The sequence below is a fragment of the Emydura macquarii genome, unplaced genomic scaffold, assembly GCF_026122565.2.
Source record: "Emydura macquarii macquarii isolate MOO-44397 ecotype Brisbane River unplaced genomic scaffold, CSIRO-AGI_Emac_v2 contig_1146, whole genome shotgun sequence".
NCBI classification, from domain to species: Eukaryota; Metazoa; Chordata; order Testudines; family Chelidae; genus Emydura; species Emydura macquarii.
Genome location: NW_027131283.1, coordinates 13,401,369 through 13,427,382, shown reverse-complemented (window position 1 = coordinate 13,427,382; position 26,014 = coordinate 13,401,369). Strand labels below are relative to the sequence as shown.

The 26,014-nt window shown below is 39.7% G+C and overlaps 1 protein-coding gene across 3 annotated transcripts in view; it reads left to right on the top strand.

Annotated features, from left to right (window-relative positions):
* The window catches only part of CEP85L (centrosomal protein 85 like), a 153,010-nt gene extending 127,278 nt beyond the window's left edge, over positions 1-25,732 (top strand). For all 3 annotated transcript variants that reach the window (XM_067546649.1, XM_067546650.1, XM_067546651.1), the window contains 8 exons: positions 2,421-2,597; positions 7,804-7,956; positions 8,269-8,423; positions 10,140-10,257; positions 10,758-10,808; positions 19,130-19,237; positions 19,686-19,899; positions 21,262-25,732. In XM_067546649.1, coding sequence (XP_067402750.1) covers positions 2,421-2,597; positions 7,804-7,956; positions 8,269-8,423; positions 10,140-10,257; positions 10,758-10,808; positions 19,130-19,237; positions 19,686-19,899; positions 21,262-21,425 — 1,140 coding nt within the window. In that variant the 3' untranslated portion in view covers positions 21,426-25,732. The remainder of the gene's footprint in view (positions 1-2,420; positions 2,598-7,803; positions 7,957-8,268; positions 8,424-10,139; positions 10,258-10,757; positions 10,809-19,129; positions 19,238-19,685; positions 19,900-21,261) is intronic.
* Positions 25,733-26,014: the final 282 nt, after the last annotated feature.

Here is a 26,014-nt window from a genome sequence, read left to right as displayed (position 1 = left end):
ATTAACTATTTTCATAGTAAGGGTATTTTGTGCTTAACCTTAATTTTATTATTGAATGTGTTCGAAATTTGAAAAAAGTGTGTGTTGTGAAGAGTGAGGTCAGAGGCATCAGACCTTTCAACCAGCAGAGGGATCTCTAAGACTGGGTGCAGGGCAATGTTAGAGGAAGAGATCAAAAAGAAGAAGGAGTTAAACAAAAGTAACAGTATATTAGATACATTGTCAAAAGTTTAGCACCTTATAGTAAATGGAAAAGATGTAGAAGCCTGGGCTGTGATGATCAAGGAAGGGACCAATGGAGTTACTTTGCATGGCAAAAGAAGACAATAAATTTGACAGGGACACCTAAGTAGGACCTGGGATAGTACCCAAAGATGGATCTGGAGAGAAAGGGAATGATAATGGCAAACTTACAGACAAAATATTCTCCAGTCCTGTTTCCTTTTTATCACAGTAACCTTTTTCTTGCTACAATCAGTGGACCAGGTCTTCAGTTCATGTACTTAGCATAACTCCAGTTATGTCATTGGCACTACATTGATATACACCAGCTGAGGATCAGGCCCACTGTATGTATGAGCTCAGAGGAGGAGGAATCTGAATACCTGACGATGGGCTTTTTTGGGACTGAGAATTTAGCATGCCTGTAAATTAACAAATGCATTGACTCAAATGGAAACACCATGCATTGTTAATTATTTGGGGAGAGATTTTCATATGTGCCTAAGGGATTTAGGAGCATAATCTCAGCTGTAGGCACTAGTGCAAAAATTCTTATTTTGTAAAATTCTTTAAAAACCTTTTAACAAACTTTTTTACACTGAAAAAGTTATTTATTAGGGGTTGGCTGGGTGTGAGTTTGAAAGAAAAAAGTATTAATGTGTTTCTTTTCTTCATGAAAGGGGCAGTTATCCCAAAACCTGCAAGGGTGTTCTGGGTTGTTTTTGGGGGTTTTTTAGGAAAAGGGTGTTAAGTATACTTATAATAAAGTACAATAATAAACTTCATGTAAAATATTAATAAAGGCTTTTCATAATTAATAGCCTTTTTAAAATCAAGCTTCAGAGGATTTCTGCTTTGATTTATTCAGTGTACTTTCTTGGGAGTTATTTTTTCTTAATTGTATTCCAAATAAATGGTTTAATCTTTGAAAAGTTTTAAAAAATGATTCTGAATATATTTTCTGTTTTGTTAAAGGGGTGTTGTCAGTTCAAAAATCATGGGTCTTTTAAAATCAAATTGCCTTATAAATTCCGATGTAAATTACTGAAACTGAAAACCTTTTTTAAAAAAATGCAATGTGCTTTTCACCATTCATGTCACCAGTCTCCATCTTGCACTTCGGTCACCATGGACAATGAAAACAGAAACGTAATTTTCACTCCTTCGAGATGGGGTGGGGCAGCATGGTCCAGTAGATATGAAACCTAGATTCTGTTCTTGGCTCTGCCATTTTTGTGACCTAGGGCAAGTCACTCCATTTTTCTGTCCTTTGGTTTCTCCATCTGAAAAATAAGGAAAATAATGCTTTCCCTCCTTCAAGAAGCTTCTAAAGATTTAAGTACCATTGCAATATTTTGGTTTGTTCATAGTCACTTTGTAGTCTGGATGCTTTTTGGGTTCTAATACAATGATGCAAGGTTGGGGATTGGAAACACTATGGATGTCTTGGGTTTTTTTGTAAAAGAAAAAATTAAATTTGGGGCCAAATTTGACACGACCATGTCCTGTAAGCAAATTCTTCATTTTAAGGTGTGATTGCCAAATTCAGATATTCTCTTGCTCCACAAAGTCTAACTTCCAGAAATTCATGGGGTATGAGCTTATTTTTTAATGCTTATAAATAGCTCAGACATCTAATATTGACTGAAAATTAAGTCCCACCCTGTTTGTGTACAAAAAAAATGTACTGTTGTATAAGACTATGCCGTCACAATGAGCTAGGGGTGTGATTCCCCTGGTTGTGTACACTTGCTCGCACTAGCTCAATGAGAGCGAGCACAAGTATAAAAGTGTAGCCCCGACAGCACTGGTAGAAGACAGTGGAGGCATGGCTGAGCCATGCCAAGTACAAACTAACCTCAAACCCATGGGTACATACTCGGCTGTGTCTCGCGTACCACAGCTACGTTGCTATTTGTGCTAGCTTGAGGAGAGTTAGCGTGAGTATGGGTACATGAGCAGGGGGATCACCTGGTTTGTGGTGTAGATGAAGCCTAATGAACAGCAGTGCAATTATTTTTCATAGCTTGTGCTGTGTCACCTCTCCTCAGTAAACATGCTGTAGCATACGTGCATTCTCTTTGTAAGACAGGCACTGTATTTTTTCATCTTCTTAGGTCAGAGAGTTTTCTCTAGGAGCCAGCTGGTAATTTTAAGACTGTCAGCTGCACTTTAACTGTGCTTTTTCTTTTTATAAGCAATCCCAATATGAGAGCACATCCTTGCAAGCTCCGTTTTCAGAAAGATCAGTATCCCACTGTGAGGAGCTTCAGCAAAAGCTTGCATCAGTTGAGAATAAGGAAATGCAACTCAATGAGTTTCTCAAGCAAATTTCAAACAAATCCAACGAAGAGAAAAAGAAGATGGAAGAGAAAGTAGGTGGCTTTCATGTTTAGATTTCACCTTTGTGCCATGGTTGTATCCGAACTTTTTCAGTAGAAGGCAATGTAATGTGTAGCCTTTAATTTATCCTGCAATGTCTATAGCCAGTCCACAATATGGCATTACACATGCTGGGCAGGATTCACCGCTGTGCTGTTCCAGTTTTACGTGGTGTCACTCCATTAATTTCAGTGGCGCCGCGCTGGGTAAAACTGGAGTATGACAGTGGTGAATCATGCCCCGTGGAAGTGTACCAAATCTCAACCTGTCAACAGAGTGGCAGCATGATTTCCTTGTCCCCAATGAAAGGAGCTTTTGGGTTTTTCATTTAAAAAAAAAAATTCCTCCTGGACAAGGGCAGTCTTGCTATTTGTACATGTGTGTTCAGTACCTATTGTAGTGAAGCTCTAGCTGTGACTGTCTATTATTATTTGTTACTTGTACTACAAACAGATGCTATAACCTACTGCCACAGGTACTATTGCCTGTAGCAATTTCTCATGGTTGCCATATGGATGTACTCCGTAAAGCTTTTTTTAAAAAAATCCCTGTGTTGCTATCCTCTCTAAAGTGAAACATTCAGAACAAGGGAGAGACGATGCTGGCTGAGGAAGCTGTAAAAACAGCTCATTGAAGTGACATTAGCCTCTCCTGGAGGGATGAGAAAACTATAGGAAGCCACACTGGTGTTAGCAATCTTGGGAGCCCGAATGTAGGTGGCTTTCCCTGCACCATGTTAATTAGGCTTGCTCCCTGCAAGCATATATGACCTGGCACTGAAATCACCCATCTGGCAAAATTAATGTAGCCAGAGAGCGACATCTTCTGTTAAAATTCCCTAGTGTGGAGAAGCTTATAAGCACAAAGGCTCATACTCGTGTATTGAAATCTTAATTTTTGTTTCTTTACTTACTTTCAGTTGAACACATTCCCTCAGAAGGAGCATTGCATCCTCTGAGCAATCCTGGACACATCTTAAAATACACTACCAACACTACAGTTATTTTCAAAACTTCATTAAATCATGTCTACAAATAGAAAAATTACCTGTTGCTGACAACAGTGTCCACATAAATGGATCTGAACCTCTCTTGAATTTGGCAAATGGTATTCAGAAACCATTTTAAAACTTGCCGCTGGCACTGATTTCAGCTGATGTCAATTAGACTTGCTCAGGGTGTTGCTTTAAGGGAAAATTGCATCCATGTGCCTCTGCCCAGCAGTCTGAAAAGTCATGTGATTTGAAGCACTTATTAACATGAGTAAACTAACCTATTTTTTAAAATAGTATGGGAAGTTTGGGACTAAAACTGCCGTTTCTAATACGGCAGGCACAAGTCTTTCATACAGCACCATTCTGCCTTCCAGAATGAATGTGCCAAATCCATGAGTGAAAATCTGCTGCCTCCTCTCTGAGGGGTGGCATGGATTTCTAGTGTAAAGCAAGGATGGCTCATGATTCTGGGCTGTTCTGGGAGTTGGGCAGAATCTCTGCAGCCTAATTCACTACACAGCCATGATTTATTCCATTCGTCCTATCCAGTCAGTGAACTGAATGAGGCAGGGATCCTGTGTCAAAAATACCATGTGATCACGTAATTAAATTAATGCATTGAAGTATGATGGGATTGTAATTGTAGAAGGGACTGCACAGCCAGAAAGGGCATGTGCTGCTCTAGGGACACAGCCGAGAGGGGATCTGAACTCTGGGTTAGGGGCTCCATCCCAGGAGGCAACATCCCAATGCAAAGGGGGGAGGGGGGAGTTTGGAAGCCCCCACCACAAGTGTGTACGTTGCATACAGAGGACCAAATTTAAGGTTTCTTGGGCAGCCTTAATTCTGACTTTAATGCTAACTTTTGGGGGTTGACCTTTTGCAACCTTCATGTTTACTTAGGTAGGTTTTTTAAATGGAATGGTTAAATATAGTATGTTAATTTGCTCTTTTGAACAATAAGGGCCAAATGATGGCTGGCCCCTGTGTGGGTGAGATGGAAGGGGGAGAGGAATGAGGGAGCCCTGCCATTTCCACATGGCGCCGGTGCTCCCGGTGTAGTTGGTGGCTACAGGTCCTTGCAGGATTGCACACGCAAGAGGAGGTCTGGCCAGGGCCCTCTCTTCCTGTGCACTTGGCAGCATTGATGAGTGCTTACTGCCCACTGCTGGCATTGTTTCTGCCTTTGCCCTAGGGAGGCATAATACTTCCAGCCATATCACGTAGGCTCTTCCTTTTCTGCATCCCAAGCAACTCTCTAGCTTTTAAAGGTGTAATTTAGCTTTAAGGTTTTTCAGCTGAGAATTAACTCTAGTAAACATGGGAAATGGTTCAGTTCAGAGGAATAGCCCAGGGGTTCTTGCTGAAACTTTTTGTCTGCAGTTTTCTCATCTCTCCACATGTAAGTCAGTCTCTAGCAGAACCCCCAGGTGTCTTAAGTGCTTCTCCTGCCAGCTTCCTCTCCTTGTTCTGAGTGTTTCACTGCAGGGATGAGGCAGCCTCACATATTCCTCCTTCCCCAGCAAACAGCTTTCAGCAGAAAAAAGAGTGAGCAAGAAGAAAACAAAAGGCACTTGTGTATGTTGGGAGAGGGAGGCAAAACAATCCTGAGGGAGGGAGGGAAGGAGGAGGAGAGAATCCCAGGGGAGAGGACACTGGGGTTTTGGGGATGGAAGGAAGGGGAGTCCCAGTGGCTGACACCCTAGCTAGTAGAGGGAGAGAAGCTACAGACTGCATTTGCAGGAGAAGAACCTGAGGTTATGGATGCAAGAGGGAAAGAAGAAAAAGGGGAGATGTGGAGAAGGCCATTAGATCTGCACCCTGAAAATGCTGGAGCATTTTAGTGGGCCAAACAGTTGTGCTAAACCACACTGAAGGAAGCAGAAAGTCAGCATCCCCTCAAGAAAGATGACATGTCTGAGGAGCAAAGGCATTTTGGAAGGTTACAGGTTTGGAGAAACATCCTAAGTCGAGGTCTAGGATGTTTCTCCAAAGACTTTTGGGTTTGATCTGGTAAGAAATATATCTTAGAACAGCCTGAACACTGTATCAGTTTTTGAGGTCCTGAGAGTCATATAAAAACAAATCTTAAAATTTACCAGGATGTGTATACAGCCCTCCCATAGCCCCCAGGCTCCTGACTTGTTTAGAAAACTGTCTCTGGAAAAGCTTTTCAGATGTCAGCTACTAACGCTTTTACAGACTCCATTATTAGACTCTGACATTGTCAGTGTCAAATATAACATTTGTTTTTCAGCAAGATGGATGTTTCCAGCACTAGACACAGAAACACCAATTGTATTTGATATTTTAGAGGGTTACACTTCACACTTATTCATGGTGACAAGTGTTTCTAATCTTGTAAGTTGCTCGGCTGTTCTGAGCAATATGGGTACGGTTTTCATTAAATCAGTTCCTGAGTGAGAAGACAGGTTTTGAGTAGTCTGTTTTTTAAGTCCTTGTTAATAAAGCAAGTGCCAAGAACACATGTATGTTGGTTATCAGACATAGCAAAGAAATTATTTTGCAGGCAGATGGTGTATTAAGATTCCTGTAGAAAGTCAGCCTTAACAAAACTGCTATTTTATTGTGATGTCCTCTGATATAGTTGTTGGATTAGGTCAAGGTCAAATTTTTGGCTCACATTCCTATTGGGTTTAGTCCTGGTAGTTACGTGTTTGAAGTTGTTTTTTAATTTCTGTTGCACAAAATAATATCCCAAAACAAACATTTAGGATATCTGTCTGGAGATGATGCTATCTGGCAACCTGTTTATATTGTGTGTATATTAAAAGGTGGGAGCTGAAATAACACTTTGTAACTCAAGAAGAGTATCATGAGTGAACCACTGTTGTTGGCTTCACGGGTAGAGCACTGGGCTCTGGAGACTTGGGGTCTGTTCCTGGATCTGCCACTGGCCTGCTGGGTGACCTTGGGCAAGTCACTTCACCACTGTTCCTCAGTTTGCCCTCTCTGTAAAAGGGCACAATGATAGTAACTTCCTTTGTATAGCGCTTTGAGATCTACTGATGAAAAGCACTGTGTAAGAGCTAGGTATTCTTATCCCTGCAGAACCTTTTAGGCACCAGCTAGACTGGGACTCCATTGTGCTTGTCAAGCATATAGAGAGAAACAACCCCTGCCCATAAAACAAGATAGAAAAAGGATAGGAGGGGAAACAGGCACAGAGATGTGAAGTGACTTGCCTAATGTCACACAGCAGGTCAGTGGCAGAGGCAGGAATAGAACCATGTCTCCTGACACCTCAGTCCAGCGCCCTGTCGGAGGCCATGCAATTTCTTATATGTCACCTTGACCCATAGTATTTACCCAAGTTCTCTGAAGTGTGTATGTGTTATAAGTTTTTGGGTTTTTTAAAAAGTTGGGCCGTATGTTCTAGTGGCTAATGTGCCACAGATCAGAGAAAACTATCCCAGGTTATACAGAGTAAGTACCTGAAAAACTCAATAACCAGGAAGAAAAGTGGCTGTTTAGTATGATGCTATAGCACATCAAACCCACAACAATAGAGCTGTATTTTCTTAGTGTAATATGTTTATTTACAAAAAATGTACACCGGTCCTGTTTTCCTGGACAGCAGTAGGATCAAAGCAACATATAGACAGTTCTTCTGCAGAAGCTTCAGACCAGGCTTTGCATTATCCTAAGAAACAATTCTCTGCCTCTGTTTTTTCTCTCCAAGGACCCACACAGACTTGCAGCAACGTGTAGATTTGCTAAGCTGACTGTCCACACAATAGTTTTGTCCAGTTCTCCCACTCCTATTCTTCCCATCTCTGTCCACCAGACATGCACAGACACGTTCACAGAGCAAGCTGAAATAGCGAGACACTTCCTAGCACATTTTGGGCAATTGACATAAAAAAGAATAATGTGTTTAATAAGGAAGTTTTTCAATTCCCAAACAGTGGGTCATTAAATTGAGGAAAAACAGTTGTAGCTTCAAGTATATTTGATACAACGCAAATATTTAAAGATGGGAATTGTTCTGGGTCGGAACTGTTGGATTTAAGCAAAATAAATTACCCTTTGGTGTCATTTTCTGTAATAACTAACACTTACTTCTGGCTGAGAATATAGTTTCTAAAGATCTGAGTTTTGAGAATGAAAAATATATTTTCAAATTATCTTGTACAGATTTATTTTTTACCATAATAAATTATGTAATTTTATTACCCTTTTAGCTTAAAACCAGAGACAGGTACATAAATAGCCTGAAAAAGAAATGCCAGAAAGAATCTGAACAAAACAAAGACAAACAAAGACGAATTGAAACCTTAGAAAAATATCTGGCTGATCTGCCAACACTGGATGATGTAGAAAGGCAGAGTAAGCAGGTAAGGTTTTAATACTACTTAAAAGAAGTGGTACAGATCTAAATAATGGATGTCATAGAATATATTGACTGATTTGCAATTCCTCTTGACTGAATTGCAATGTGTATCTCACTTTTTCCCTACCTGGTTAGTAAGACAAATACTTAGAGTGTTTAAAAGGTGTTTTAATAGTATAACAAGGATAATTATAATGGAGCTTAGTGCACCATAGCTGGAAACGCAGTGAAAATGTGGCTAAAAGTGTAGGGCCTGTAATAAGTACTTTTAATACAAAACAACAGTGTGTCTGACCATTTGAATGTAATGTCTTAGTTGCAGATTCTAGAAGAGAAGAACAAGCAACTCCAAGAAACAGTGACCGATTTGGAGAAGAAGCTTGGAGAGACTAGAACACAATGTAGGGAGAAAGAGCTACAGCTAGTGTGTCAGAAAAAGAAAGAAAAAGACCTGGTCACTACAGTGCAGAGGTACGAATACCTACTTGACCAGTGGATGTGCTCTGGGACTGCTACAGTGTACTGGTTTCAGATCGCCAAATTCTTTGCATCTTTACTCCAGTACAGTGTCAATGACTTTTGTGTCACATTGGAACGTATTACCACACGTAGGGTGACAGTGTGGTGCACTAGAAAATATGAAGTTTCCTTTGCATCATGTTACAAGTGATATGATAATAAGAGAAGGGGCTGACTATAATCACTGTCTTTCTGAGCTGGTGGCATGGAGTAGTGTCTGCTGGGCGGGCTGGGTAGAATAAGCATGTGCAGCAAGAGAGCATTGTTCAGAGACTACCAGCATTCCAAACTGATCAATAACCCTGTACTGGACTGTAGGAAAGCTCAGAAGAAATTTGGTTGAGGAGTAAACTAGCCATGGAAGGGTCAAAGATTTAAAAATCCTGCATCCCTCTCCTAGGGGGGAGGTATTTGTTCTGAAGTGGGAAGATATTTACAGGGAGATTTAACTGATAGGGCACCAGCTGCACTGGCCTTACATAATGGCAAAAGAACAAATGGGGCAGATTTCCATGGAAAAATTCCAGATGGATGATTGAATGAGACAATGGCATTATGGTGTATGTTACATCATTTATACTACTAAAAAGTTTGTTTTTAAAGGAAAAATATCAATTGGAGTTACGTAATAAAAACAGCAAAAAGAGGGGGGTTATGAATAGGATAATTTCTTATAATTTGGGATGGGTGCCAGGGTACTTGCTAAATGTGTGTGCCAGTAGCGGGCTAAAAGTGTTTTAATGATGAAAGGCTAGCTGCTTGGGACATCTAGCCAGGCAGATCACTGGGCACATTGTTTCCATCTTACAGCTGATACACCTTTTTATTTGTGCCTGCGTAATTTACAGGGATAATGGTGTCTCTCCTGAAAGCCTACAAATATTTGAGATGGTCTCTGGTTTCTGTATTATAGAACAGGGTTATCCCTGTAACAAAATGCACTTGTTTATATTGAGGGGGAAAGCTGTGGCAGCAAATAGGGGCTTTAAATGAACTGCAGGGGGCTGGGAACATTCCTCCGGAGCAGTAAGAGTGTCACGACTGACATTTGTGGCTTTATTCTGCCCCCTCACATGCCCATGGTATTGAGCAGGAATGATATATCGACCATAGTGCATGGCAGCGTGGGTGATTCTGGACTGCAGTGCAGCTCATAGGACTCCATAGGCAACTTGAGTAAAGCTGCTGTAAGAACAACCCCCAGGACTGCTCTGACTAATGCTGGAGCTGTCTTGGCACCCACAGCAGCCCATAAAATGGGCAGCACAAAGGTGCTGTAAAGTCATATTTGCTCCCCTCCTTTTGGGTGCACCTCCAGTGGCGGGCCTCAAGAGATGCAACACATAATCTGGTCCAGGATTTATTTTTTTAAACCAAATGACAAAATATTACAAAGCTGAGCTATATTGGATAAGTAATGAAACCTCTTCTGCATATTTAGATTGATCTGCTCTAGTTAGTGACATGGTGACTTCAGGAAATCCAGGATTTACAACACTGTCAATTTGCTTGCACATGAGGCTGGAATCTACTTGTAAAATCTTGGCAGGTTTGGCGAAAGACTGGGTGATGTTGGTTATGCTGGTTCTTAAACACTCCTCTAGAACATATTGCAATTTTTGTTTGTTTTCCCAATAAATTGACTAGTTACTTATCTCTGAACTGCAGTTTGCAACAGAAAGTAGAAAAATGCCTGGAAGATGGCATCCGCCTCCCCATGTTGGACACAAAACAGCTTCAGAGTGAGAATGAATGCCTCAAAGAAAAGAACGAGAAAGCCAGTAAGGTCAGTCCATCAAACTGATTAGATGAACTATCAGTAGCATCCACAACCTTAGAATCCCCTATTGTGTTTCTTGGTCTTATTTTTCTCTCACTCAATTTTCACATGTATTGCTGATTCCGGTTTCCCTTCAACATATGAGGTTTTTGGGTCAGTGCGTTTGTTTTACATGAATTCTCAGTTGCACAAGAAAATGTAAACCATTTTTGGTCAAACAAAATACAGAGAAACTTAGTTTTTAACCAAGAAACTGGTAACAAGTTAATTGTGTTTGTGTAATTAGTAATTTTGTGATGGAGATTGCTGTGGAAGTGGTAAGCCGTATTTTCTTCTTCTTCTGTTGTTTACTTCTTCAGGAGTAGATAATTTGAGTTCCAGGTTTAGACATTTGTAAAAGAAAAGAGAATCAATAAATCAGAAATTGCAGAGAGCATTCTACTTAAAACTAACAGGTGAATTAGCTTTCTGAATGTGGTACTCAGTTGTATTTCCCTTTTTTATAGGTCATAGACAATCAACAAAATCAGATAGCTGGAATGATTTTAGAAATTCAGGTAAGGAAATGCATACATTTTGCCATTGGTTTAGTCAATTGCAGTTTATGATAACATGCTATTAAAACACATTTACTGTATATATGTCTAAATAGGAGCTTGGAGTAGAAACTTCTTTACCTTAACTACAGTTACCTACATTTCCTCACAGCATCCTAATTTATTCATTATTGATGTTTTACAAAGTTTCTTTGCATTGGCTATATAATTTAGTGGAAAAACATTAAGCAAGACATGCAAATTTGAGAACTAGTGTGGTTGGCTAATTTCATAATTGAATTTAGATTTCAAGTGTGAGCAAAATGAAATTGGATAATGGAAAGTCCTAATGCTTATTAATCAAGAAAAATAAATTTTTTAGCACTTTGCAGATAGAAACAAATTGGAATCCCAGCATAAGCTGGAAAACTGCCTCCCTACAGTTGCCTGATACTAATGGTCTAAAAGATGTCATATCAGGTGTTCTCAGAGCTGCTTGTCACATTTGGTGCTATTGGTATGACTGCACTCTTTAACACCACATCACGGGACAGGCACAAATTGTAGCCAGCTAAGAAAAAGAAATACATCTTAAATCCCTAAATATTGAACACCTGGAGCTGAACATTAGCATCTAAGGCTGCAGTGTTGAATGAATGGAAAACAGGAATGGTTTTCAGATAAAAGCCTCTATTGATCAGTTGCTATGGTATGAATTATCTGGCATACATTTTAATATAGCAGTTTCCTTCATTTACTTTCATAAAATAACTGAGTAATTTTACCCCCCAGTTTGACTGAACATTTAACCCACTTATGCCATCACAATGTATTTCCTTGATCTCTCCAGTTCCCCTATGGTTTTAACCATCTCATTCCATCCACTTCCCTGCTGCTGCGAAGCAGATCAGTGGAATTTGTTAAATATATTGCGGATCCTGCACTGAGTCAAATTCTGTGCTGAGTTGGATTATAAAACCACAAGCTCTGCTTTGTTTATTGGTACCACCCGCATTGCCCTAACCTGTGTTAGCACCAGCAGCTGTTCTATTTCCATTGTCAGAACTTGCTGTTATTGACGGTCTATTTTTACACAGTATCTTCGGTACAGTCTGTTTGTACGCTTGAGAGACGGAAAAAGGAAAGCTTGCATATCTGACTGGTGTGTCCAATGTGTACTGTCAGCTGTAGGTGACAGGCTAATTCTGTTGCACCATCATAAGTCAGGTCTGACGCCACTGAAAGCAGTGTTGTTACACAGGTGTAAATTGGTGTTATATGAAAGGAAAGTCTGGCTTATTACCTCCATAATGTTGCTGAACATGCTGTCAGTTTGTGTTACCGGTTACATAGGTACTAGGTGTGTAAAGGAGAAAACGTTACCCTTGGAAAATAAGTGAGGGTCAGAATGACTTTAAAACCAATCTGGGTTTGAGGACCAGGATCTCAGGTGGAAAAGATAGCTTCCTTCTTTTCAGATCCCTGAAGTAACCAGTGGCCAATTCAGCTTCTGGCATAACTTAGAGCAGTTTCAAAATGCTGGTTTACAACGTTCCTTTAGGAGCCAACAACATAGGGGATAGCCAGATTGCAGTGTGCGCCACACATACTCCTGTGTTTGGGGGCCTGGAAAGGGATGGTGAACTAGCTATGCCAGCTCTAGGCCAACACAGGATTAGTCATGTCTGGAGAATCGTCAGCTGTCTACTTAGGGCAGCTTTCAGTTGCCTTTTTGCCCCCAGAGCAGTGCAAACGGGACTTAATGTGACCAAGGTTGTTCTTCGAGTGCTTGCTCATGTCCATTCCAAGTAGGTGTGTATGTGCTGCATGTACAGTTGTCAGGAGGTTTTTCCCCTAGTGGTATCCATAGGGTTGGCTCAGGAGCCTCTTGGAGTCGCACCTTCATGGCACCCAATATAGGGTTCTGCTGACTTCCCCTCACCCCTTCAGTTCCTTCTTACCACCTGTGATGGTTATCTGGAATCTGTTCTTCCTTGCTCCGCAGGTGTCCCCTTTGCAGTGGTTATCCACACCGTTATCTGTAAATAGTTAGAGTAGTGTTAAGTGTTTATTTAGAGTTAGATTAGAGTAGTTTGTGGCAGATAGATCCCCTTAAGGGATCATCCTTTCCCCTTTCTTCCTGGGACCGGAGCATGCTTTGGTTCCCTGGGATTAAACAGTGCAGGGCTTGCAAGAAGCCTATGCCCAGGAGTGATCCACACACTATCTGCCTCAAGTGCCTTGGAAAGACTCACCAGAGGGACCGCTGCAAGATTTGCAGAGACTTTCATCCCAGAACTCAAAGGGAGAGGAGCCAGAGGTTAAAATTTATCCTCATTGATATGGCCCTGCGACCATCTCCGAGCTTGTCGGAATCAGTGCCCAGCACGTCGACCTCGATTCGGAGCTTACCGGCCTCCGTGTGAGATTCGGTGCCAAGGAAGGACTCTGGTTCAAGAGCCCTTGGCACTGCCATGGGTCACCAGCACAGAAGGACACCTCAAGAGCACAGAACCGCTGTCATTCCCCTGTTCCAAGGAAAAAGCAAAAGAAAACAGACGTGATGCTCACCAACGCGCAAACCATTGAGGCATAAGAGTGCAAGTGGAATACAACCTGTGCCAGGCCACTCCAGCACTGCTCCTGCTGCCATGGTGCCGTTGACTCCGGCTCCTGAGAGGGGTACATCAAGTCGGGTACCTACGAAATCCACTCCCAGGGATTTTGAGGAGGACCTACAACTCCACAGCGTTCCTAGCTCAGGTCCCGATTAGCACATCTTTTGGGGCACAACATGGTTGTCCATCCACACCTTCGTGGTACGCTATGCCATTACTCATCAAGCCAGAGACGATGTGACAGTTCGTAGGGCACTGCTGCGATCTGTAGTCTGTTGAACTCCAACCCCATCTCCTATGCCAGGGTTGCTTGTGAGTCACCTACTTGGAATTGACATGAGCAAGCACTCGAAGAAGACTGTTACTGACCTTCTGTAACTGATGTTCTTCAAGATGTGTTGCTCATGTCCATTCCAAGACCCACCCACCTACATTCTGTTGGAGTCTGCCAGCAAGAAGAAACTGAAGAGGTGGAGGTTGGCAGAGCCCTATATAGAGCGCCATGAAGGTGTGACTCCAGGGGGCTCCAGAGCCAATCCTACAGATACCACTAGAGGACAAGCCTTCCGGCGACTGTGCATGCAGTGTGCACACATCTACTTGGAATGGACATGAGCAACAGATCTAAAAGAACAACGTCTTATCTTGCTCTCTATTTTAAAAATTTCTATTTTTTAAATTAGGATCTCTTTTTTATCTTCCTGTTCGTACAAGATATTCTTGCCCCCTGCATCACATCTGCTTCCAGTTTCCTATAAACAGATCTTCAATGCCCTGTGTGGAGGCAACCCTGCCTAAATTAAAAAAAAAATACTGTCTCCACTAGAAGACTCCTGGAGTTGGAGCACCATCACTTACATCCAGGGATATGTATAAACAACCCCCTGAAAGATCCCCAGTGAGCCTTGGGGGCTAGGGGTTAAGCACTAACAGCCTGCTGCAAATGGGAGGCTTTCCATTGATTTCAGTGGGCTTTGACTCAGACCCCAAAAGAACAAACACTGAACTTGAGAATCAGTGAAGCATTCCTGAGAAGCTCTCTGGCCTGTTTCACTGTGAAGTCAGCCTACCAGAGCACCCAGATTTCCCTCTAGACCTGCCTGATGCCTCTTGTGCTCCTCCATTGTCATTTTGTGATTTTGTTGAGGGGAAGAAAAAAGAAATAGGGTTTGCATCCCCTTTCCTCTCCCCAAACTGTCTCAGAATAGGGACTCTCAGGCAGCTCCAAAGGGGAATCGGCAATCTCAGGCTTGTTGGCTTCACAGTGAGAGTAGCCCCCACATCTCAGCAGGACTGTTTTTCTTTTTCCTTCCCTGCTGCCCTGCCATCTTGATATTTTTGGAGGGGTGGAAAAGAGGATTTCAGTACTTGTTCCTGACCCTCAAGGCTTCATGAGTCCATATTTATTTGACCTCTGACCTCAGTAGTCATCATGTAGCAATCTCCTGTCTCCTACTCTGTGTCTGTCCTGGCATGAAGAATTGATTTATAGGAAATTGCAAGTGAATCAAGTAACATCAGCAGCACAGGGAGAATTTCTTTCCAGAACCATGAAGCACATAACATGGTTAAGCAGAAACCAGATTAATAATACCTTTTTGAATCTTATTTACTCTGAGTTCAGCCACAATTTAAAATTATGCTTTTAAATTTATTTTCAATTCAGTATTTTATTAAAAAAGTAGCTCCTCAAATATTATTTTTGATATTTGCCTCCTGGAAGTGCCAGCTGACATGAAAACAAATCCTGCTTCAAACAACGCTTTATTTGACCATTTTAATTTCCTGTTTGTTTGTAATCTCTAAGTAATGGTTTTGATCTTTTTTTTTTTTTTTTTTTTTTTTATTGAGAGAGACTAACATCCTGGTTCCTTTTGAGATATGTTACATTGTGTGCAGTACATCTTCAGAAATAGAAAACGTAGGTGGAAGTTGCTTTTTTTAAAAATTCTTGTGTGACAAGTTCACATCACTCACCACCGGACTGGCGCCTCCTGCTGGTTTTCTGGGGATTAGCTCCAGGCCAAAGTCCATGGTGGCAGTCTGCGCACCATCACTCTTCCTCCCAGTTCGCCTGTAGCCCTTCTCGCAGCTGTCAAGACCTGCAGCGTCCTCTTCATGACTCAGCCCACCCACTAATCCAGGGACCCTCTACCTAACAGCCTCCCGCTGCTTCCCCTTAACTCCTCATCAGTGCTGCTTCAGATTCCCTGCACTCCTCTCTGGGCCTCGAGCCTGCAAGTCCCAGCAGCCAGCCAGGAGCTCTCCCTCTAGCTCCCCTGGTCCCTGCTAGCAGCTGTCCTATCTGAAGTGCTACTCTCCTGCAGCACTCTAGGAACCCAGTTCTCTCAGTTGGGCTACCTGTAGCAATTGACCACCCCTGGCCCTGCAGCTCTAGGTATATGGGCCTGCTGGGCCCTGATTGGCTGCTCCCCACAGTCTCCCTAGGCTATTTTTAACTCCTTCTCTGCCAGTGTGGGGTGGATACCCCATCACACCTTGTTGAAATGATTAATTTAGATGGTCACAAAATTAGCATTTCCTTTATGCAAAAATAAAAAAGGATAGAAAAGCCAGATTGTACAGAGCATGTGTTACCTAAAACACATCTAGCATTCCCATTGTTGCATTATTTGTGTATTATGATTGATGGGATTAACACAACTGAATTTTAACTTCATTCAGCAAATGTATAAAGCAAGTCACACAGCAAGAGGAGAAAGGGAAAACCATAGCACTATGTGACCTGGATGGTAAGTCAGTGGGCTTGAGTGTGCACTTAGACTGGAAGCTCCCATCCAAAGTAGGATTCATAACAATTAATACAAGTTTCCAATTTTAGTAATCCCTGGCAAATGGCAGTGACTCATGAGCTGATAGCATATATATGACTCAGCATAAAAGAATTTTATGTGAAATTATTTCCAGACTATTCATTAATGGAGTATGATTAGAGTTATACATAAGGCAAGTGACAAATATTGAAAATCAAATGGTAAAGCTTAGTATATGTAAACAGGTTTTTTTGTAATGTACATATATGGGATGAACACAAAACAAAGAATGTAAATATGCATTCAGTGTGACTGGTGAATGTAAAAACCTCTTAGTTGATATAAATGAACAAGATCTGGGGGCTCTACATGGTGATTTAGCTCACCAATAAGAGTAAATTCTCATTCACCTTTTGGAAGTCAAAATTTAAACACAATATGGAAGACAAACCCACTGTATTTGGTTTTGATGTGTCGAAGTATGGAAGCAGTAGCACCATTCTTCATTACTTTCAGGTTAATGCATTGGGAAAAGCTTTATGCGATTGGGAGTCAAATGGGCAGTGGGTTAGTGCATTAGCCTTTACTTTGAGAGTTGCATTCCATTTTACAGTGTCTTAAAAGGAGTAAGTTTGTTGGCTTAATCCTAAAGCTTCATGGGCATTTTTCTATGCCCTAAAACTACTGAAGTTGGCACAATTTGCTATGGCTGTTTGTTATTTCTCTTCCACTCCTTGAGTTCTTCATATCCTCAAGAAAAATTGTCAGAGAACTGGGATCAAACCTATTGAAATTGAACTATAGAACTTAAAAAATGATTAAGCATACCTTTTTTAACCATCCTCTTAGTATTCTCTGTGAGAGAGGTAATTCTCTATGATGTTCCACAGGACTTTTTCGTGAGTCCACATAAGAAAATATTTTTCTAAACCAGTGTCATTCCATATATTGGCTAGCATTGTGTAGTAAACAGTAATCTATACAGCAACCATTTTTCTTGCCACATGACCTTGAGTTCCACTGGCCTGGCAAGTTGAAATCAAAATAGTTCTCATGGCCAGGGCACCAGTGACAAAGTATGCAGTATTTGCCACTAATGGTCCTACTGTATTTTGAGCAGGATAGGAGTGGATATACATCCAATAATTGGAACTGGGCAACAGGTTTTACATATTAATGCGCTGATCGAAGGTTTTAAGGTACCTTTGGGTGCACTGTGAGAGCACACCACTGGATTTGAGAGCAACAACATTACCAATATGAAAAAAATCCCCTTATTTGAAGCTTTACAAGAGTCTGTGCTTTAAAGCATTAGGAGTTTATATAAGCAGTAGATCAGCTTTATTAATATTCAGAGCGAGGCAGTTTGACTGCTCCTCTTTCTGGATTTGAGCCATATAATCCTGCAAAGTATATAAACATAGATTAGGGACATCAAGTGGTGAAATAAGTCTGCATGATATTGACAATAAAGATAACTAAGGTCATACTGAATTCCACTATATATCCAAGTGGAACTATATATTCTGGGTTTCTCTTGGAACCCAGAAGTCACCTCTGTAAGCGGGAACTAGAAACCCACTACACCAGGAAAACATGAAGCATGCACTTAATTTGAAATATTATTTAGTGATGTACGTTTTCAGAGCTATACAAACATTAACAAATTCCACATATTTGTGCAGAGTGGGATTATCCCTATTTTAGAGAGTGAGAAAATGGAATGCTAAGTCAGTGACATACAGTAAGTACAGATAAGTGTTTTAGATATATGGCGTCTGATGTGTTTATATATAAAATCAGATTTAAAAAAAAAATAGGCAAAAGAAATTAAGCAACAGTGTGAATTTTTCATGAGATCAAGACCATTGTCTTGAAATATCAGATGAGCTGATATTTTAGATGCTTTGACTCAATTAGGGGAGAAATTTGTCCTGTGACTATGCTTTGCACAATATTAAGAAGCTTTATAAAATGGGTTTATTGTTATTTTAAGCAGTCAGCTGTCAAAAAGACGGAGGTGAGACCACTGAAGCACACTCAAGAGCAGTTGACTCAGTGTTGTTGGAGTTGTCAGTGTGTTCTTTTTGGTGAATGTAGGAATCAAATCTGAGAAACTGGGTATTTATTAGCAATAGGTTCATAGAAAGTTTTATTTGGTTTTGTAACTGCTAGGATAATCATTTGGTCAGCTGAAGTGACTGAAAAGCTATTAAATTATTTTACCTTGCAGCCACTTGATTCTCTCACTCCGACTGCATGTTTAAGGTGTGTTTTTTGTTTTGTTTTTTTTAATAATTTTGTAAAAAACAAAAGTAACTGCACCATATCAAGAGTTATCAAAAAAGGCTTTTGACCTGAATTTATCATCAAATTCACCATCTGTCAGACTGTACTCTGAGGTGGGGTTGTTGTCATATACATAAAAATAGAAAAAGAAAGGTGAAAAGAACTCCATCTTGTTAGTCACAATGAAATTAGCATAAAATTGACACTCAGTGGGCATTAAGACACTTCTGATATTTCAAACTAGCTTTTTCCTTTTTATAAGTGTATTGAACAGTATTTTAGACTCCATTGTTCCCTCAGAATAGCATTTTAGTTATTTAAAATCCACAGGTATTTGTTTTTATGAAGACACATTAATTTAAGGGTTTCTCTGAGGTTTGAAATTACTGCAGAAATCTGTCATGATAACTTAAAATGTTTTCCAATTAGAAACAGTCAATGTCCTACAGAGATTTGCTCCCCATTTGATGCTACAGGAAGCTGTTCCTGTATATTGTGCTCAGTCACTTAATTGCTGATAGGAAGGTGGTGAAACAAACAGATGAGGAACAAATAAATCCAAATGTAACAAGTACAGTAAACCAACACAATGATGTACCACAACCTACCAACTGACAAGATACAAGAATTAAGGCTCTTATTCCTGTTTTTTTTCTACTAGTCTACGGAAGAGAAGCTTTTGCAAGGGAAGCTGACAGTGCAGAAGATGACAAATGAGATTGAAGAAAAGGAAAGGCATATACAGCAGTTAAATAAAACTCTGCTTGAAGTAAGTAATTAAAAACCCCTTATTAAAATTTTTCTACTGCAGTAGGGCCTTTAGACCCCATTCAGGGCCCCATTGTGCTAGATGCTGTGCAGGCAGAGAGAGTCCCTGCCCTGAAGAGCTTACTATTTAGGTTAAAGACAAGACATGATGAATTAATGAAACGGACATATGGGTGAGGAAGTATTGCCAGTCACACTCTGAGTGAGTGCTCCAGCCTGCAAGCTTTGGTATGGATAATTTATTTTATCAGAGTAAGTCCTAAATCTGCCAGCTAATAAATGTCACCATTATCTAAGTCCATTTAGTTTAATTCATATTGATCACTGTCTGAAACAGAAAACTTGCTGCTTTTTTGTATGGTGAATGTTTTGAGAAGTCCACAAGTATTGTGGGCTAGTAGTAGGTGAAGAGAATGACATAGCTCTTTTTCTTCTTTATTTTCACGAAGAACCAAAGACTAATGGAAGAGAATGCCTTTTTGAAGGAGCAGATACGCCAGATGGAACAGTCCAGACAGCCAGTGTCAGAAAAGATGCCAGTGGCTGATCAGTTGTTCAAAGAAATGTCCCATTGTTTGTTTGACTTGAAAGCACTATGCAGTATTCTTACCCAGAGAGCTCAGGGCAAGGAGCCTAACCTCTCCTTACTGCTGGGAATCAGATGTAAGTGATATTATCATGCAGTATTTATATTGTACTTTGACATTGAGAAACCACAGTCTATAGCAATGGAATCTAGAAAACTAAAACAACACTGTTTCTATATTTTTCAAGTGTTCTTGGTCTTGTAGTTAACATTCCAAGCTACTAAGTATTTCCTGTTAATGTCCTTGAGGTTATAGCTGTATGGCAGGGACAGAAGTCAGCCTGCAAAAATGTAGTAATTCCCATACTACTACTTACTACAAAGACCCCAAAGCTCTTTTCAAATGTATATGCTATGACCAAATCATAATCAGGAACCCGTTTGTAGAGCAGTGCCATCTTCTCTAAGGGTGAAATTCAGCAGCTGGTTGATACACACAACATACGCAACAGGTGTGGAGAAAACTATATCCATTTGAAACTAAGAGGAATTAGGTAGGCCAAATGTTAGTATACTTGCAGTTGAGCCAATATATTGCCATTAATATACCTAATTTTATAGTGCGATGTGATCTTGTGTAAGTATAAGTAGTCAAGACTCCAGGTTTACATCACATCCACTTTCAGCAAAACAAGTTTACTATTAATGCAGAAGGGGAAATGCCACCTGCAGACTTGCCAAAACCACTTTCTGAAACAAGTAGGTATTGTGCACTGAAATCACCTGACTAATTATTAATCTGACCTGATTTTGTGGGATCTAATGGGATCATATGAGTATATAAATTAAAGGAAGATACTCTAGGGCCTCACTAATTCTTATAATAGAGAGTTGTTGCAGAACAGCCCATGTTTATGGATTAGTGAGTGATGGGGCAGAAATTGATACATGTGTAGGTCTGATCTGTGTTACCTACCCAGCATTCAAAGAAGTTGGCCAAATGGTTTTACTCCCTGAAATCCCAGGAGACAGTAAATTGAATCTCTGCTTGAGATGCATATACCTGCTGCCCCAGGCTACAGAAACAGCATATCCTGCCTGTACTGCCTTCCACCAGGTTGCCCTGGCCTAGTTTCCCAGACCTGTCACCACCTGCTTTTTGGTCTGTCATCAGACTCTTGGGGAGAAGGTTGTGTTGTGACCGCGTCTCCATCCCACCCAGTACACTTTCTGTTGGCTCCCTGTAAAGTTGTGTAGTCAATCTGGCCTTTAGGCTTCTCCACTGCCACTTTGAAAGAGCTACAGTGGATTCAAAATTGAATAGTATATGGTTTTAGGTACAGTAAATACTCTATTTTGATGGCTTTTCATTATATTGAAGCAAGATTTGTCCTGGTATAATTAACTAAAAACCAAATGTGCCCTTTTTGAAGTGAATGAATGTGTAAGCTTTCATGTGGTTGCTATGGCAATCTCTAGCGGTGTCTTGTTTTTCACAGCAATGAGCTATTCAGCTGAAGAGAATGAGAATTACCACAGCACAGAAACGCTCACTAAGAAACTCTCGGATGTGTGTCAGTTACAGAAGGATATTGATGAACTGAGGACTATAATATCAGACCGTTATGCTCAGGACATGGGAGACAACTGCATTACCCAATGATTAAATTTTGGTCTCACAGCAATGACTACATTATTAAATGCTGCTGTGTGACAGTTCTTTGCATTTCTATGAAGGAGCCATATTGGAAGACTGCATATTGTATATGAACTGCACATGGATGTCTCTAGTGGGTCTGAGGGTTTTGCATATTTAATTTGGGGGATGGTGGGGAAATCATAATTTGAAGAGAGTGGTACAGATCAAGAAAAATCTGTGTTCTCCAAACTACTGAATGTAGGACCAAGCTGTGAAGAATGTGTCCATTAGAGATGTAGGATTTTATTTCCTCCCTCGTGGCTCATTTAAATAATTCATGTGGTTATATTGTTTTCTGGAGTCAAAGCAAAGCCTCAGAAAAAGGCACTATTGTTACTACTGTACTGACTTTCTCTCATCAGACATTTGAGTTGCACTGTCAGAATTGAAAAGCTGGAGTGACAGGTTCAAGCACCAAAGGTGTAGAAAAACAGACAGTTGAGCCAGATGCTTCTGCAAAACACATCATGTTGGAAACTGCAATTGGGATGGTCTTAGACCACTCTAAAAGATGGCTGCTCTTTTTATAATTGCCTTGTGAATTAGGTGAGGGCAACTGACCCCTGGTGATTATTAGGGTTTTTATTTTCTCCAGCATCAGTGTAAGCAATTTTTCTACCTGTCAGTGCTGAAAGCTCAGAATGTTATCTGAAGTCTCTAGTATTTTGTGTACTGTGCGGGACTTGTAGATTTTTCCAGTCCTGGGGGAAAGGAATACTTTAAAAAATATATATATATATCCAGGAGCACATTGTTATCTAGTGCAAGACTGCCCCTGCAGGACAGATAGAATATTAGCACTCCAGCAAAAAGATTCTGTGATCAGATCTTAGCTGGGTAACTGTGTTTGATGTAAAACAATGTCTCCAGTGAAATGGAGGTATCCAACAAAGCAAATAAGTTCTGCCTTCAAAATGTTGATCTGCCCAAAATGGCTGTCAAGCTGCATCACTATTGTTAAACATTGAGAATCAATTATAAAACTGCAAAGACATTTAAAAATTGAAAAAGTTTTGTGAGTAAATAGCTGTTGCTTGCATGTGCAGTTAGTACAGGTGCCAGCACAGTGCTAACAACATTAGAAATCTTATTTTGTTAGTAAGCTTATGGGCCATGACAAAGTAGGTTTAAAGACAAACTGTGAGAAAGGAGTTGCTATTTGCAGTTTTTATGACAATATCTATATTTTCACCGTTATTAAAAACAGGAAAAAATAGCTTAAGTATGATGTGGACTGACATTGTTGATTTTAACTTTGACATTTTCAGCCTTCTGTTTTGTGTTAAAGTGTTTAAATGTCATTTTCCTGAACGTAGCGATTTTAAAATCTCTGGTCAGTCTTTTTCTAACTATGACATGGGCTTATTTATTCGGCAAGTCTTTCTTTTGAAGTGTCTCTACACCTGTGAAAATCTATCTTAGTATTTATATTAATGGTTCTCAGTGTTTTCAAATGCAGATTATTTGCTCAGACTGAAGCAAAAACTTTGGGAGCATTAAAAGTAAGTCTTCCATCCTTACAATTGAACAACCAAATCTTTATATTTTAAAAAAATACTCTGAGGCTAAGAAAAAAAGCTCTCTTTTTAGCCCAGAACCAGGTTTTTAGGGTTTTGAGTTTTTTTAAAATACCTAAAAATTAGGATTTGTAGAAGAACTATTGACACTTCTTTAAAGAGGGACTTTCACACTAGTGTAAAACTGAAAATAAGAAAGCTGTGCACAAAAATCTTTGGATATAACTTAGTGTTATGGACTATAGTTTTGGTTAGTAGTTTTAATAACTACTTACTTCTATCTCGCTCATTGTCTTTCTGCTTGACTCTGCAGTGAAGTCATAATCCTATGTTATAGCATCTTTCTCTAGTGAAAGTTGACTGTCTGAAGTCATGACGTTGAATTCCTAAGAGTGTTTGGTGGGGGTAAATGGGAGGAAATCTATGTCTAAGCAACCCAGTATTTCAGTTAGCAGAAGTGACAAAAAAATTAGTTTATAAAAGGGAAATGTATTCCTGTTTTAAATTGTGTGCAGATATTGGAGGGATGGTAGTGCAGTGATTAGAGAGGGCAACAGCAGATTCTATTTTTATCTGTGCCAGGTCCTTCCTATGTCACTTCACCTATGTGCCTCATTTCCCCCATCTCAAAAATGGGGATACTGCACTGGGGAGTTGTGATTAATGAATTAATGTTTGTAAAGCACTTAGAGATTCTTGGAAAAGAAGATGCTATGAGTCCGAAGTATTAGAAGGTTCTTCCATTATGAAAGTCCCTTTTTTTAGTTGCACTGTTGTGAATGACTGTGGTAATTCTGCATTTTTTTCCGTTTATATTAGAGCACCAATTGTATTTACATTAAAATGTAGAGCACTTGATTATTAAAGTAACACACTGAGTTTATCTGCCTCAGTCAAATAAAAGCAGGGAGAGAACTGGCAGATGTAATGAGCCAAAGATACAAATTACTGATATAGTTAGAATTAAGTGACCACAGAGAATAAAAGTTTGTTTTATTTGATTTCTTAAAATTGGGCCTGCTGTTATAGTAGCTTATTGCTATATATGTATCAGTTTACAAATGTCTCTAAACAGAATATGATTTGTCTAAGTAAGATATGCATGATTGTTTAACTGGTTAAAAAGGAAGAGCGTGTGTGATCTCATTCAACATATTTAATATGATATGGTTGTTGATTAACAAATGTTAAGTGGCATTACTTAAACTGATTTAGTCATGACAACTTTTTGCCATAACTTGGAGACAATCTCAAGGGCTGAAAAATGAATGGATACTGTATCAGTCGATCTTTTTATTAATGGACTTACAGTGAAACACATACAGAAATTTTTGTATAGTTTCAGGTCTAATTTCTACAATCCTTTAAGTGATACTTACAGTAAATAACTACTGTACTCAAGAATGTATTTTAAAAACTGGCTCAGAAAGTAGCTATCTTTGGGCAAGCTATAGATGATATGTATTTACTGTATAGGAGTAGTTCAGCTCAATTTTGCAAACTTAACTTAAATTCTTAGCCTCAGATATGTAGGTTTATAGCATTTGTAGTTCTGTAATTTATTTAGATTGCTATAACCACCAACTCAGGCGACATTTTAAAACTGCCAATAGATGTAGCTGTAAGAGCCAAAGTTATTTTGCTCTGCTTATTTCTGAAGATTTTTTTTCCACTTCTCCTTTGGGAAAAAATAATGCTGCTTGCTACTTTAAGGATAAGAGGATGCAAGGAAGTATGGAAATCCCTTCCCAGCTACCTGACACCCAAGAGGTGGCAGTGGCATTCTGTAATCAAATTGTAATGGGCTGAATTTTGCCCTCATCGCCATCTAACCTCAATGACATAAGTGGGGCTGCATGGGCATAACTGGAGTTAGAGTTTGGTTCTTTTAATAGAACTGATACAGATTTTCCTGGTGCCTGTGGAAATATTTAGATTGATTGATTCAATCAACCAACATTTTTAAAATATGAAAACAAGCAGTGGATAGTGAAGATTATGTAAACAGATTTTATATGACTAGGTGACTAGCAATATTAATTCCACTGCTGCATACCTTTGTGCCTTTTTTTGCCTATAGTAAAATGTATATACTCCCAATCAATTTTCTTTGAACTAGAATGTCAATAATTATTGCACCTTGTTTCCTCTAACTACAGATCTTTTGTTTTTAGGCTTTGATAGTACAGAGCCTCTTGCATAATATGTAGAAATATGTACTAAATGTTAGGTACTAGGCATGTACATCTTGTAAGTTAGTCTGATTTTTAGTAATCCAGTTTATCTGTACATGAAGACTGAACGGGAAATTCAATCAGAATGTTAATGTTGTATATATTAACTACAGTATATCATTGGTAATCAGTGGGGAGGAGGGTCTGAGGCTACCTTTTAAAAGCACAGCTGACATATGTACTGGCTCAGTCCCCAAAGGCTGGTAGTTATGTAAATTTGGGTTCTGTTTTTGAACCGCTCAGAATACCTCGTGTAAATAGTTGTCATGACTTAATCAAAATACATTCAGTGTAAAAAGTAAAGGAGCCACTGGGTGGCGCGCCTTTAGGTCTGTTGTTCTTGCCTCTCTTTGTAATTTTTTTTATAGTAGGGTTTACAGCTAGAATTTTGAATGCCAAAGTTCTATTTATTAAATAATAAGTTTAATTGTTAATGGCTAGTATTTTTCCACTGGAATTTTGTTTGTTGATGTTTGGGATTTGTATCTACAGAGCAAAAATAAATTTTGTTACAAAATTACCATTTTTAATCATATATATTGTGGTAACACCCAGTTTAGGATTGGTGCCTCATTGTGGTAGGCACTATACAAAAAAGCAGCAAGACATGGTCATTCCACTGAAAGGACAACATAAAGGGAAGAGAGAGAAAAAGATACCAGTACACACCAACTGTAACAAATACCTAGATAGATGAAGAAGTTACTCACCTGTAATACTACTTGTATAGTTTTCTCTTTACCCCTCCTGCAACCAAAACAGCCTAAACATAGAAGATTGACAACATGGAATGTGGATTTGA